Source organism: Gymnoscopelus microlampas, assembly GCF_963454915.1.
Source record: "Gymnoscopelus microlampas genome assembly, chromosome: 7".
Taxonomy (NCBI): Eukaryota; Metazoa; Chordata; class Actinopteri; order Myctophiformes; family Myctophidae; genus Gymnoscopelus; species Gymnoscopelus microlampas.
The window spans coordinates 5,030,309-5,043,203 of NC_139944.1; the positions used below are offsets into that span (position 1 = coordinate 5,030,309).

Consider the following 12,895-nt stretch of genomic DNA (forward strand, 5'->3'; position numbering starts at 1 on the left):
TTTATACATTGTCAGATATTTGAATGTCCTTTTATTATTTTTATTATTATTTATTTATTTTGATCAATTTATTTTTTATTTATTAAGGAAAACAGAAACAGGTGAGATCACCAATGCACATAAGAGGCCATATACAGGGAAAACCGAGACAGAAAATGGAAAGGAAAAAATAAAACACATACACACATTTAGATATGCAAAATAAAAATAAAATAAAGTGTCCTTATATTATCATCACTTTGCCCAAATACAGCTCAAGTGGAGTTAGGAGGTTTTTGACCATTAATGTGGACGATAGCATTAACCTAGCTTGCCTATGCATAAAAAACAGCCCTGTGCATGGTGGGTGTTCACACTGAGGAGTGACGCAGGGGAGGTTTGTGTGGATTTTCATCTGAAAACCACTCATATCCATTTCTATGATGATACCAGCATTATTTTGAAGAATCGGTCGGTCAGCCGGCCGGCAGGGAAAAAGTGCATCAGCGACAGCGCACCAGTTCCTTCAGTGTATGCTCCTCCCTCTCACCACAACAGCAGCAGTAGGAGGAGATCTGTCACTGTTATAACTCTGTCATTAACACTGAGTCAGTCAATCAGTCAGTCAGTCAGTCAGTCAGTCAGTCAGTCAGTGAGTGAGCAGCAACAACACAGGATGGAGTTAAAATTGATCTACTTTCTACTCTGTGAGTACAATATCAACACATAATAATATGTACTATTAGTGTATTCACTTATTTCATGGTGTGAGTCCATTTCTTAACAGGCTCTTTTAGGATCATTGCTTTAATGTTAGGGTTAGAATTAAAAATCAATTAAGGTTAACACAGTGTGGAATTAATTATTCTCAACAGTATAGTTTGATAAGGCAGGTTTTATGAAAACTGTACTTTCATTTGAGAGCTGGAATATCTGGTACAGTATTCACCTTCAACATTGTATTTCTTTATTTCTCTCCACTTTAACAAGAACTAGCATTAATGTTAACATTAAAATGAACACTATAATGTTAACCTTAATGTCAACAACATAAACATAAAGTGCAAATATAACAATATTTACAATATTTATGATTCTGAAAATGGCCACTGCGCTCTCTCTCTCTCTCTCTCTCTCTCTCTCTCTCTCTCTCTCTCTCTCTCTCTCTCTCTCTCTCTCTCTCTCTCTCTCTCTCTCTCTCTCTCTCTCTCTCCCCCCCTCTCCCTCTCTCTCTGGTGGTTTTCTCAGCAGAAGGTCAGAACAGTGGTGATGTGATGAGGGGTGAGTCTGTTTGTCTTCTACTGACCAGGCATTCATTATACACAACCATCAATGGAACACTGATTAAAAAAATAGATATCATATTATCAATAACATGATCAGGAAATCATCTTTCTTCTCCATCTCTGCTCCACAGTCTCTCTCAGACTCAGTCCTGACAGAACTCACTTCTTTACAGGTGAGGTTGTCTTTATGAGCTGTGAGGACAGACTGTCTAACTCTACTGTCTGGACAGTGAAGAGGACCAACATCTATAACAGAACCGCACAGTGTGGTGATGATGATGGTGGTGGTATTCCCTGGGGGATGGGGAACACCACAGGATGTATTGTCCAAATGCTCCCTTCAGCCACAGCTGTTTACTGGTGTGAGTCTTCAGGGGGAAAGAGTAACTCTGTTCACATCACTATGACTGGTACGTTCAGCACATCACCTACGTGCTTTATGTATGTATTTATTTAGTTGTCTCTTAAAGAGTCTTTCATGTTAAAACCTCATCATGTTCATGGTGTTAACGGTATTTTTGCGTGCCTGTGTGTGCGTGCGTGCGTGCGTGAGGGTGGGTGTCGTGTGCACCTGTGTGTGTGTGTGTGTGTGTGTGTGTGTGTGTGTGTGTGTGTGTGTGTGTGTGTGTGTGTGTGTGTGTGTGTGTGTGTGTGTGTGTGTGTGTGTGTGTGTGTGTGTGTGTGTGTGTGTGTGCTACACTAGAGCAGATCAGCAGTAAATAGATTACAGTAAAACACTAGATCTTGGAAAGGGTGCGTTTGGTTTATTATTCCTGTAAGCTGGACAGTGGCGGAACAACTGAAAGCCGGGCCGGGAGGCAGAGCACAGTAATCAGGCCCCCCCCCGTGCCACCACGCACATCCCGCGCGCGGAAAATTTTGCGGGTTTGGGTCGGGTCGGGTCACCTTTTGGGGGGCTTTTTGTCACTTTATTTCGGTTTTAGGGTTTGAAGGCTACCTGTCCTGGCTTGTGTTGACAAGTGACTGATGATGACGTATAGGTCACGGGTGTCAATGCGTCTTTTTTGGCAGATGTTGATGACGATTTTAACCAAAATACATTTGGAGATATAAGATAAGATAATTTTGTATATTTGCATCACTGTGAGTGAAAATAAACCAACAACACGCAACATAACATTTCAATATTATTTTAATGATGATAATAATGCTTTAATTAAATGAGAGGCGGAGAGGCGCCGCGGAGAGGTCGCGGCCCCGGCCCGGTCGCGGCGACCGGGTCGGGGCCGCGACCCTGGAGGGCCCGGCGGCCGGGCCCTCCAGGGTCGCGGGCCGGGAGGCGGCCGCCTCCCTTGCCTCCCCGGACGCTCCGCCACTGAAGCTGGATTGTTTTGAGGTGCACTGGCAGAGATGAATTAAACTCCAACATTCTAAACATTGTTTAGTTGACTGACAAATTATTAGGATAGTTTGTTTGAGGATGAGTTATAGTTATTGTGCCGCCCTCCTTATGTGGAGAAGATAACTTGGCAGTAAGCATAAACGCCTTCCCTTCATCAAAACTCTGGAGACATTCTCTCTTTGTCCACACAGGTTTATTAACAAAAAGTAGGGGGAAACTGAAAGCAGACAAAAGCATAATCAAAAACTATGCTTAATGTAAACATATTACATGTCAATTAAATTATTCCTTTAACTGTCACAATCAACAATTGGAATCACTATCAAAGGTAAACTGCACAACACCACTTTACCAAATGTTGTTGCATAACACTAAGAATTAACCAGGCCTTTCTGCAGCAGTATAACAGGTAGGTAATCATAGGTGAGAATTAGACCAAGAATATCTTGACAGGCCTTTTACACCAAACTTCACAAAAACGTCTCTTTTTTTTCAAAAATAATGTTCCACAATGATAGACCTGGTGAAAATAAGACAATACTGTACATACCAACGATGCTACGACTAGGAGAAGATTTGAGCAGATGTTTGCAGATTACAAAACACAAGATCTCTGCATGTGTCACGAACGTTTTTGCATTGCAATGAAATCTCGTGCACGTCCTGATTGAAGTCACATGGCGTGTGTCACATGACAAAACTGAAACCACTTCCTGTCTTTCTTAAAGAGACACTACCTGCCATAGAAAACAATTAAATACATATTTTTAAAATCAAAACACAATCATGAAATAAACAACTGTAACAGAACAGTTATAGTTATGTTTAATTTAATTTCAAATAAAAGTCATTGTTGCATGCATGTGATATGGAAGGTTTATGGTAATATTAGCACTTCTGTGGAACATACACCATTTGGTTTTATTTTGCAATAAATTATATCAAGTGCTTTAATTTAAAAGACAAGTAACTGTTGAGTTTGATATTGACATTCATAAGGTTTTTTACACATTTGTACTTTCTAAGAAAAGTAGCCTAATTGTTGAGCTTGAAATCTCTCTCTCTCTCTCTCTCTCTCTCTCTCTCTCTCTCTCTCTCTCTCTCTCTCTCTCTCTCTCTCTCTCTCTCTCTCTCTCTAGTGGTGGTTTTCTCAGCAGAAGTTCAGAACAGTGGTGATGTGATGAGAGGTGAGTCTGTTTGTCTTTTATTGACCAGGTGTTCATTATACACAACTGATAGCTTTATTTTTCCTAGTAAATACCGGTCCATATCTATCGATCAGATAATAATTTGACATCAATAAACTGAGGAAGGAAACATTTTATAATAGTATTTGGGTTTATTCCAGGGAAGAGATCTTACAAGTGTCGGAAAAGCATGGTTCCAGATATATTCTTCTGACGTTAAAACAGAGATACAGAGTATTATACACATAACGTGGAGTTATGCCTTTCGTCATCACGTCAGCTGTCAGTTATGTCTCGAATGGCTCCGTTTCCTGGGCAACCAAGGCTGGGGTATCATTTATGCACTATGTTTATAACAACAAATCCGTGTGGCAACGAGGTTAACCTGCCATCTAATATTCAGCGGTGGAAAGTAACTAAGTACATTTACTTAAGTACTGTACTTAAGTCCAATTTTGAGGTATTTGTACTTTACTTGAGTATTTCAAATTTCCAATACTTCTACTTCTACTCCACTACATCTCAGAGGCAAATATTGTACTTTTACTCCACTACAATTATTTGAAAACGTACTACTTCAGATATACATTTTTATATTATTAAACACACATTAACCACTTTAGCCTTATTTTATATCTACAAGCGCACAACGCGTCACGATGCGACGCGTTGTGCGCTTGTAGATTGGCTATTACTTTTACTTTTGGTACTTTAAGTACATTTTGATGACAATGCGCTTTTACTCAAGTCAATTTTGAATTCCAGACTTTTACTTGTAATGGAGTATTTCTACATTGCATTATTGGTACTTTTACTCAAGTAAAGGAATTGATTACTTTTTCCACCACTGCTAATATTGTTGACATACCAGAAGGAGCCCCTCAGACCAAAACAACGTTGCAGGCTGCCTGAGAGGCACTGACACTTTTAACCATATTAACACATACAAATGGAAAATGGTACACTTTAGATCCATAAGAAAATGGTACAAAATGAGACCCATCAACAACTATCAATGGAACACTAATAAGAAATAGACAATAATATTACCAATAACATGATCAGGAAATCATCTTTCTTCTCCATCTCTGCTCCACAGTCTCTCTCAGACTCAGTCCTGACAGATCACAGTTCTTTACAGGTGACGATGTCTTTTTGAGCTGTGATGTCCTCACAGCTGTCCGACTGTCTAACTCTACTGTCGGGACAGTGAAGAGGACCAACATCTATAACAGAACCTCACAGTGTGGTGATGCTGATGGTGTTGGTTTTGGTCCCTGGGGGAGGAGGAACACCACAGGATGTATTGTCGTCATGCTCCCTTCATCCACAGGTGTTTACTGGTGTGAGTCTTCAGAAGGAAAGAGTAACTCTGTTCACATCACTGCTGGTAGGCCTACTGGTACGTTCAGCACTTCACCGACATGCTTTTATTGTCTCTGCCAGGCCGAAAGGCATGGCACGAGAGTATGTTTAGCACCCTGTCCGTGTGTCTGTGTGTTCGTCCGTCTGTGTGTCCTGTCCGTCCGTTACCAGCTAATCTCCGGCACCGTTGGCCCGGTCGCTGCGAAACTGTACTCACACACTCCCTCGATGCCAATTCAGAACTTTCAAATTAAAATGTTTTCACATGGGCCTGTTATAGCGCCACCCAGGAGGCCGATTTGTGCAAAAAACATCGTTTTATATTACTCCTACAGATTTGATCCAAACGTCATGCAAATCGGTACACAGTATCTCTATAGTCATGTGATCAACACGAATCTGCCCGATTTTCCAGATTCCATCCTCATTGGCTAAGGTTGGCTTCCAAAGTTTGCAGGATTGGTCTGTTTTGAACAAAATACTGTACCTCAAATCATGAACGCAGCTTGTGATTTCCGTGAAATTTCACAAGCACATTCCCGATAGGCAGAGGAAATGCCACCTTTTTCACATTGGCCTGTTATAGCGCCACCAGCAGGTCTGATTTATCAAAACACATTTTTGGAACAAAATGGCTCAAATCATGAATACAGTGTCCGATTGCCGTGAAAGGCCTAATAATAAATGCCACCCTTTTCACATTGGCCTAATATAGCGCCACCAGGAGGCCACAATAACGTACCTGACCTGGTGGAGACCTGTGCTCCAAGGAGCACTTTTTCTAGTGTATTTATGTATTTATTTAGTTGTCTCTTAAAGAGTCTTTCATGTTAAAATCTCACCACGTTTATGGTGTTAACGGTATTTTTGCGTCCCTGTGTGTGTGTGTGTGTGTGTGTGTGTGTGTGTGTGTGTGTGTGTGTGTGTGTGTGTGTGTGTGTGTGTGTGTGTGTGTGTGCGTACGTCGCACGTGCATGCGTGCATTCGATTGTGCGTGCGTGCGTGCGTGCGTGCGTGAGAGAGTGTGTGTGTGCAACCCGATCGCTCTCATTGAACGTTTTTCAACGTTTCTCAAAATCCGTGCATAGACTACTGGAAACCCACAAATTCCGTGCATAGCCGCCTCGCATCTCCCCCATTGTGACTAAACCATTTCGGAGCCGCGCAGTCTCAAGGGAATTGTCGCCGTGTGAAGGACCACCGAGCGAGCTAAAGCGAGCGAGTTGCCGTCCTGAACATTGCGACATTCCCTTGAGCCTACTCAGCGGCGTTTGAGTTACGTACCGATAGGCACAGAATCGTAAATTTTGTTGTGGGGACTGCTCTACTTCCTGGTTTTTCCGGGTTGCGACTGGTTACGCCCACCGTGGGACTCCCCGTACATTAGGGCGGGCCATACTCAGGTGCTAAAATGAATATTAAGGAAATCCAAAAAAGAGGGGTGTCTATTTTATGTGTTTTTTGATGGAGAGTTCAAATATGACATTATTTTTTGGATAGGACAACTCTTACCTACATTTTTTTGCATTTTTATATCGCTAATTGTACCCGTTCTAATTAATTTATAAGATATTAAAATCCAAAGGAAATCCTAACATGTGGGGTGTCTAAATGATGTGTTTTTATATGGGGAATTCAAATGTGACATTATTTTTTAGGTGGAATAACTCTAACCTACATTATTTTGTACTTCAAAATGACTAATTTTGCCCTTTTTAGCCTCATTTTAGGATATTAAAAGACATAAGGAAAATACTTTATATTGACAAAGCCAAATCAAACTTACATATTTATTCACAATGGAAGTGCATGTATATCACTGGATACAATTATGAAGATCAATTATCACTTCCTGAACTTTGCTAGGTTGTACAAGTCCTGCTTTGACGCTTTGCCTTAGACATCAGTCTCCTGCTGGTCTCCTGAGTCCTGATCCCTCCATCCCTCTTTTCCTTAGAGAAGTATGTAGAAGAAGCCGCAGTCACCATTTTGACAACCCTCTCAATGCTCTGAGTGTGGCAGGGCCAGTTGGGCACCTCCATGGGATGACAATGAAGTTTTTCATCTCCGATGTGTTTAGTATGCAAGTGAGAGGTGGCTCTGACACACCTTCTGACCAGCTAATCAATCCACCAATGCTGGAAGCATCATAATTGATCTCAGTTGTCCCTATGGTTCTTACAGAGGAGTCCCCCAGCTGAGTGTCTGGGTCTCCTTCTCCCCTGATGGCCAGGATTCCCTCCACCCCCTCAATCCTCTCCTTCTGATCCTTAGCGCTCAGCAGTGTTTGGAGGGTGGATTCATTATGGGCATACCAAGCAGATCTTCTAACAGTTGGCATCACAATGTCCAGTACCTACTTCCTCTGGGACTTCAGGCAGTCCAGCTGAAACAGGATGTGCCTAGGCCCTTCAATCCAGGACTCCTTGATCTTCACATTGAACCAACATGGATAATACACTCCAATGATGTATTCCACAATGAACTGCAGATTTTTCTGATTCTTTCCTCTCAGTCCATGCTTTGACACCCAGAGCCTGAGAAGTCTGTTTGCTGTGGTGAGCCGGTGGCTGTGGTTTACTGGCCCATTGTGGCCCAATATCCAACAGATCCAGCCTTGTAGGAACCACTCTGTCTCCGAATGCACAAACAATTTGATAGCCATAGTGTTGATCAGTCGAGAAATCTTGAATGACCTTGTAAGGCAGCTTGATCAGTGAAGGGCCATCAGAGATCCTGGTAAATGTTGGATTGATATCCAACTCTGTAGCTGAATCAAGGAGCTTTAGTATTGGTCCAGATAATTTGTTGACAGAGTAGGACCTTCAAGTTCAACAATGAGCCAGCGGAGGGGCAGTTCACCAGTGTGTAAGTTGCACACCAACCAGACCAGGTGTCTTCCCATGTGCAGCTCCAGCTTCCTCACAATACTCCAGCTTTTACACCACTGTTGACATTTGTTGAGTCTCCTCCAATGGCCCACAAGGTCTTATGAAAACCTTTCTCTCTCAGCCAAGCAAAAAGGACCTTAGCAATCTGCACTGCATGTGACTCCTCTTTAGTTGCTGTTTCTGGGGTAAAATGGAACATATAGTTGCTGCCAGGCTCACTGACAACACTATGTTCTTCCCTCATCTTTGCAGGAAAAGATTGGTCACTGCCCTCAGCTTCCATCATTACATTGGTCAGGTCAATCCGTCCATCAAAGAGGATGCAGGACTCACACGCCCCCCCCCCCCTCCTTCCTGCACTTCTCCTCAAATTCATCCCCCAGCTCTCGTATCAACTTCTCCTGTGCTATCTTGACCTTGTTTTTATCAATCACTTTTCATAGGGTGTCTTCTGTGATGATTCAATCAGAGCAGCAGTTGCTATTGCTGCAGTTGGCCTGAGCGAATTAATTACAAATTAATAAAACAATAATCAACTGCAAATGTATGTAGGTTAGGTTTATCAGAATTGAAACATTTCTTCAGATTTGTGTTTTACACACAAACATCTGTTATTTGAACAGGAATTCTTTATAAAAGCCTCCCATCTTAAGTTCTGTCTTCGAGAAGAAAATCGCTAATTAATCAAAGAAATGGACAATAATCAATTGCAAATTGATGTAGGTTAGGTTTATCAGAATTGGAAAATTTCTTCAGATTTGTGTTTTACATGCCAACATCTGTTATTTTGAACAGGAATTCTTTATAAAAGCCTCCAAAAATATTTTTTTCTTCTAGAAGAAAATCGCAAATTAATCAAAAAATTTACAATAATCAACTGCAAAAAAATGTAGGTTAGGTTTATCAGAATTGAAAAATTTCTTCAGATTTGTGTTCTACATGCCAAAATCTGTCATTTGAACACCCCTCTTTTTTGATTTTCAAAAAAAAAAAAGTATGGCCCGCCCTACCGTACATATGCACGGAATTTGGGGGTTTCTAGGCGACTATGCACGGAATGACGTGCACAAATCCGTGCAATGTATACTAGTTCTCTGGCGATCAGGCTGGTGTGTGTGTGTGTGTGTGTGTGTGTGTGTGTGTGTGTGTGTGTGTGTGTGTGTGTGTGTGTGTGTGTGTGTGTGTGTGTGTGTGTGTGTGTGTGTGTGTGTGTTTCTTTGAGGATGAGTTATAGTTATAATTATAGTTATGTTTAATTTAATTTCAAACTATAAAGTCTTGTTCTATGCATCTGGTATTGATATTGAGGTTTAATGGTAAAATTAACACTTCTGTGGAACATACACCGTTTGGTTTTATTTTGCTATACATTATATCAAGTGCTTTAATTTAAAAGAAAAGTATTGTTGAGTTTGATATTGACACATGCTGTTTTTTACACATTTGTAATTTCTAAGAAAGGTAGCCTAATTGAGCTTCCTCTCTCTCCCTCTCTCTCTCTCTCTCTCTCTCTCTCTCTCTAGTGGTGCTTTTCTCAGCAGAAGTTCAGAACAGCGGTGATGTGATGAGAGGTGAGTCTGTTTGTGCGTTCATTATACACAACTATCAATGGGACACTAATAAAAAATAGATAGTAATATTATCAATAACATGATCAGGAAATCATCTTTCTTCTCCATCTCTGCTCCACAGTCTCTCTCAGACTCAGTCCTGTCAGAACTCACTTCTTTACATGTGAGGTTGTCTTTATGAGCTGTGAGGACAGGCTGTCTGACTCTACTGTCTGGGCTGTGAAGAGGACCGACATCTATAAAAGAACCTCACAGTGTGGTGAGGGTGATGGTGGTTTTTCCTGGGGGCAGATGACCCCCACAGGATGTGGTTTCCTCATGCTCCCTTCAGACTCAGGTGTTTACTGGTGTGAGTCTTCAGAGGGAAAGAGTAACTCTGTTCACATCACCATGACTGGTACGTTCAGCACATCACCTACGTGCTTTTATTTATTTATAGTGTATTTTTTATAGTGTCTATTGTTATAGTATTATGATGTTATCTATCATTGTTCAGGTGGAGATGTGATCCTGGCTATGTCTGTACTTCCTGTGATGGAAGGAAGTGATGTCACTCTGCAATGCTGGTACACAGACAAGACAACTGGTAAACGATCCTCTGAGCGTCCAGCTGGTTTCTATAAGTATGGATCCCTCCTCAGCACTGAGTCTACAGGACAGATGACCATCCACACTGTTTACAAGTCTGATGAAGGATTGTACAAGTGTCTCATCTCTGGCCTTGGAGAGTCACCAGAGAGCAGGATGGATGTGAGAGGTGAGATCATTGTGTCACAAACATACACTTTATATGAGGACCCCCCCCCCCCCCCCAAAAAAAAAAGAAGAAGAATCATATTTGAAACCCGGGACCCCCAATATAATCATAATGAGCTGGGGACCCCCCACCCTGACAAGCACTTGGGGAATGTAGGAGTTGAAGCATTACATTTAGTTTGTCTCGTTTCCACATATTTTGAAAATAGCAATGCGAGGCGTTGTGAGCTTGTAGATCAGCTATTTTCATTAGTTTTGCCTCTTTCTTATATTATTTGACAATTTCTTATTTTTACCAGTTTTTATAATAAAGTTTGTTGATTACTTTTGATGCGGTAAAGACTTTTATTTATTTCATTTCTTTCTTTCTTCTTTTTTTTTTAAGGTATTAGGTAAAATGCCCCCCAAAATCATGTGCAGGTTGAGGACCACTGCCCTAAAGGTTGTACTGATTGGTCAGCTGCTGTATAACCCCCAGGGCTGATATGACAGCTGACCAGTCAATGCAGACTAAAGTGAAAAAGATGAGGTGTGAGTGACCTCTGTGCTTGACCTTCTGAGGTCAAGAGGGAAGTCAAGTATCCCATTGAAACCTTGCTGTGTTGGACCAACATGTTTTAGCAGTTTGAACCTACAGTATAGTGATCTCTGGTTGACCTTTGTTTGGTATTCTTGGATTATTTTTTATTATTTTTCATTAGCGAAAGACTTAATAATAAATACTAATTAAAAAACATGTGTCGTGGTCATGATGCAGTAGGGTAAGGGTTTGGCTTCTGGCAGATGGTTGGGTTGTGGAGGGGACACTAGACAAGAACAATGTTTAATAATTGTATTAAACCAGAAAAAAAATCTAATCAAAATAAGCTTGCATTATACTGTCGGTTAATCAACATGTTTAAAAGGATCCCTGGGTAATAAGCCAAATATGCCTTAAAGGACAATTCCGGACTACGTCTTTTTTTACCTTTTATATGATATTACTATATCCTAGGACGAGTGGTACAATAGAACATTTTCATAACTCCATCCCGAGTCCACCGCAGCTAAAAACCAGAGCGGACGGTCCATGCGGATCCATCGCTTATTTTTATCGTGATTTTATACATATCTTTTTGTTCATACCCTTTCCTAATGACAGAAAACTGTCCACGGCGTTTTTGTCCCAAATGGGCCGCCGTAGTGTTTACAAATTGATGATGGGCGAAATATCGGCTTGCGAGACTTCCGGAGGGGCGCATCTCACACAAACACTGTGGAGAGTTTTCTGTCATTAGGAAAATATTTAAAAAAAAATATTTTAGAGAGGTATGTATTAAAGCATACTTTGCTTAATAGCCAGGGATCCTTTTAACAGTTTATAACAACCTCTCTTTGCCAGCAGTGGAACACAGTCCTCCACCTGCAGCAGAACACAGTTCTCTACATGTTGTAGTGGGTGTGATCATAGGACTTCTAGTTCTGCTTCTGACGATCTTTCTGATCCTGCTGTGTATCTACACAGCAGGAAAGGTCTAAAGGTGACAACTACTACATTACATGGATTACAGCTAGATTACATTACATTGATTACATCTAGATTACATTACATGGATTACTTCTGGATTACATTACATTGATTACATCTGGATTACATTACATAGATTACATTTGGATTACATTACCTTGATTACATCTGGATTACGATCACTGAGAAGCTCTCCACATAGCATACTGAGTATAACAACAGCAACTATAAAGGAGTAAAGATTTTAAGAAGGCCTTTTTTCTCTTTGTATTTACAGATCTATGTTGTGTCAGGTAAGATCTATGTCTATTCATCAACATGACGGCAATATCTTGTTTTCTACTTACTTTCTGCTAAGTATAATATATTCTAATTACAGACCCGTCCAGTCTCAGGGAGCAAATCAGGGCTCAGCTTCACACCAGATGACCAATCAAAGTGGGTGACCTTATGACGTGTACCTCCCACTGCAGCATTCTTTATTCTAGCTCGACTTTATTTTGGCGCGCTACTCCTCCCCCAGTTTTTTTTTTCCCACACTCGTGCCATTATGTCAAATTGACCGGCTTCACCGGGAATCGTGTGCTATGATTTTGCTAAGAGATTGGTTACATCAGGGGTTCCCAACCACCGGTCCGCGGACGCATGTGTGACATACACAAATGTATAGTCACATTTTTGTTTATTATGTATGGTTTCTTTGTATTTTTGAGAGCCTTATTGTGTAATGGAATGCTGAAAAGGGCTCATGCTTCATTCAACATTCTGACAGCAGCCGGGTTAAAACTATTCCAGAACCTGGTGGTGGAACTCTTGATACTGCGATAGGTCCCCTTGCCCGGTCGCGGTCGTTGTAGGGTTCTGAACAGTCTGTGACTTGGGTGGTACTTGTCCTTGATGATGCGCTTGGCTTTGACCACGCACCGCTTCTTGTACAGATCCTGAAGCGCTGGGAGGTCGCTTCCCATTATTCGCTCTGCCGATCGCACT

General features: G+C 41.3%; 1 protein-coding gene across 2 annotated transcripts; it reads left to right on the forward strand.

Annotated features, from left to right (window-relative positions):
- The first annotated feature begins 1,206 nt into the window (after window positions 1-1,206).
- Window positions 1,207-12,425, forward strand: LOC311049545 (uncharacterized protein). 2 transcript variants are annotated; one of them, XM_084063175.1, is made up of 10 exons: window positions 1,207-1,260; window positions 1,397-1,675; window positions 3,768-3,815; window positions 4,915-5,217; window positions 9,595-9,642; window positions 9,764-10,039; window positions 10,139-10,399; window positions 11,780-11,918; window positions 12,183-12,198; window positions 12,285-12,425. In XM_084063175.1, the coding sequence occupies exons 1-8, from the start codon at window positions 1,254-1,256 to the stop codon at window positions 11,914-11,916; spliced, it is 1,359 nt and encodes a 452-aa protein (XP_083919301.1). In that variant the 5' UTR covers window positions 1,207-1,253; the 3' UTR covers window positions 11,917-11,918; window positions 12,183-12,198; window positions 12,285-12,425. The 2 variants fall into 2 exon arrangements, with proteins under 2 accessions (XP_083919301.1, XP_083919302.1); XM_084063176.1 differs by having other exon boundaries at window positions 11,783-11,918.
- Window positions 12,426-12,895: the final 470 nt, after the last annotated feature.

Excerpts from the sequence above, each read along its gene's own strand:
- LOC311049545 (XM_084063175.1), top strand. Across the intron at positions 10,040-10,138 it reads TGTTCACATCACCATGACTG|GTGGAGATGTGATCCTGGCT; the intron begins GTACGTTCAGCA and ends ATCATTGTTCAG. Across the intron at positions 10,400-11,779 it reads GAGCAGGATGGATGTGAGAG|CAGTGGAACACAGTCCTCCA; the intron begins GTGAGATCATTG and ends TCTCTTTGCCAG.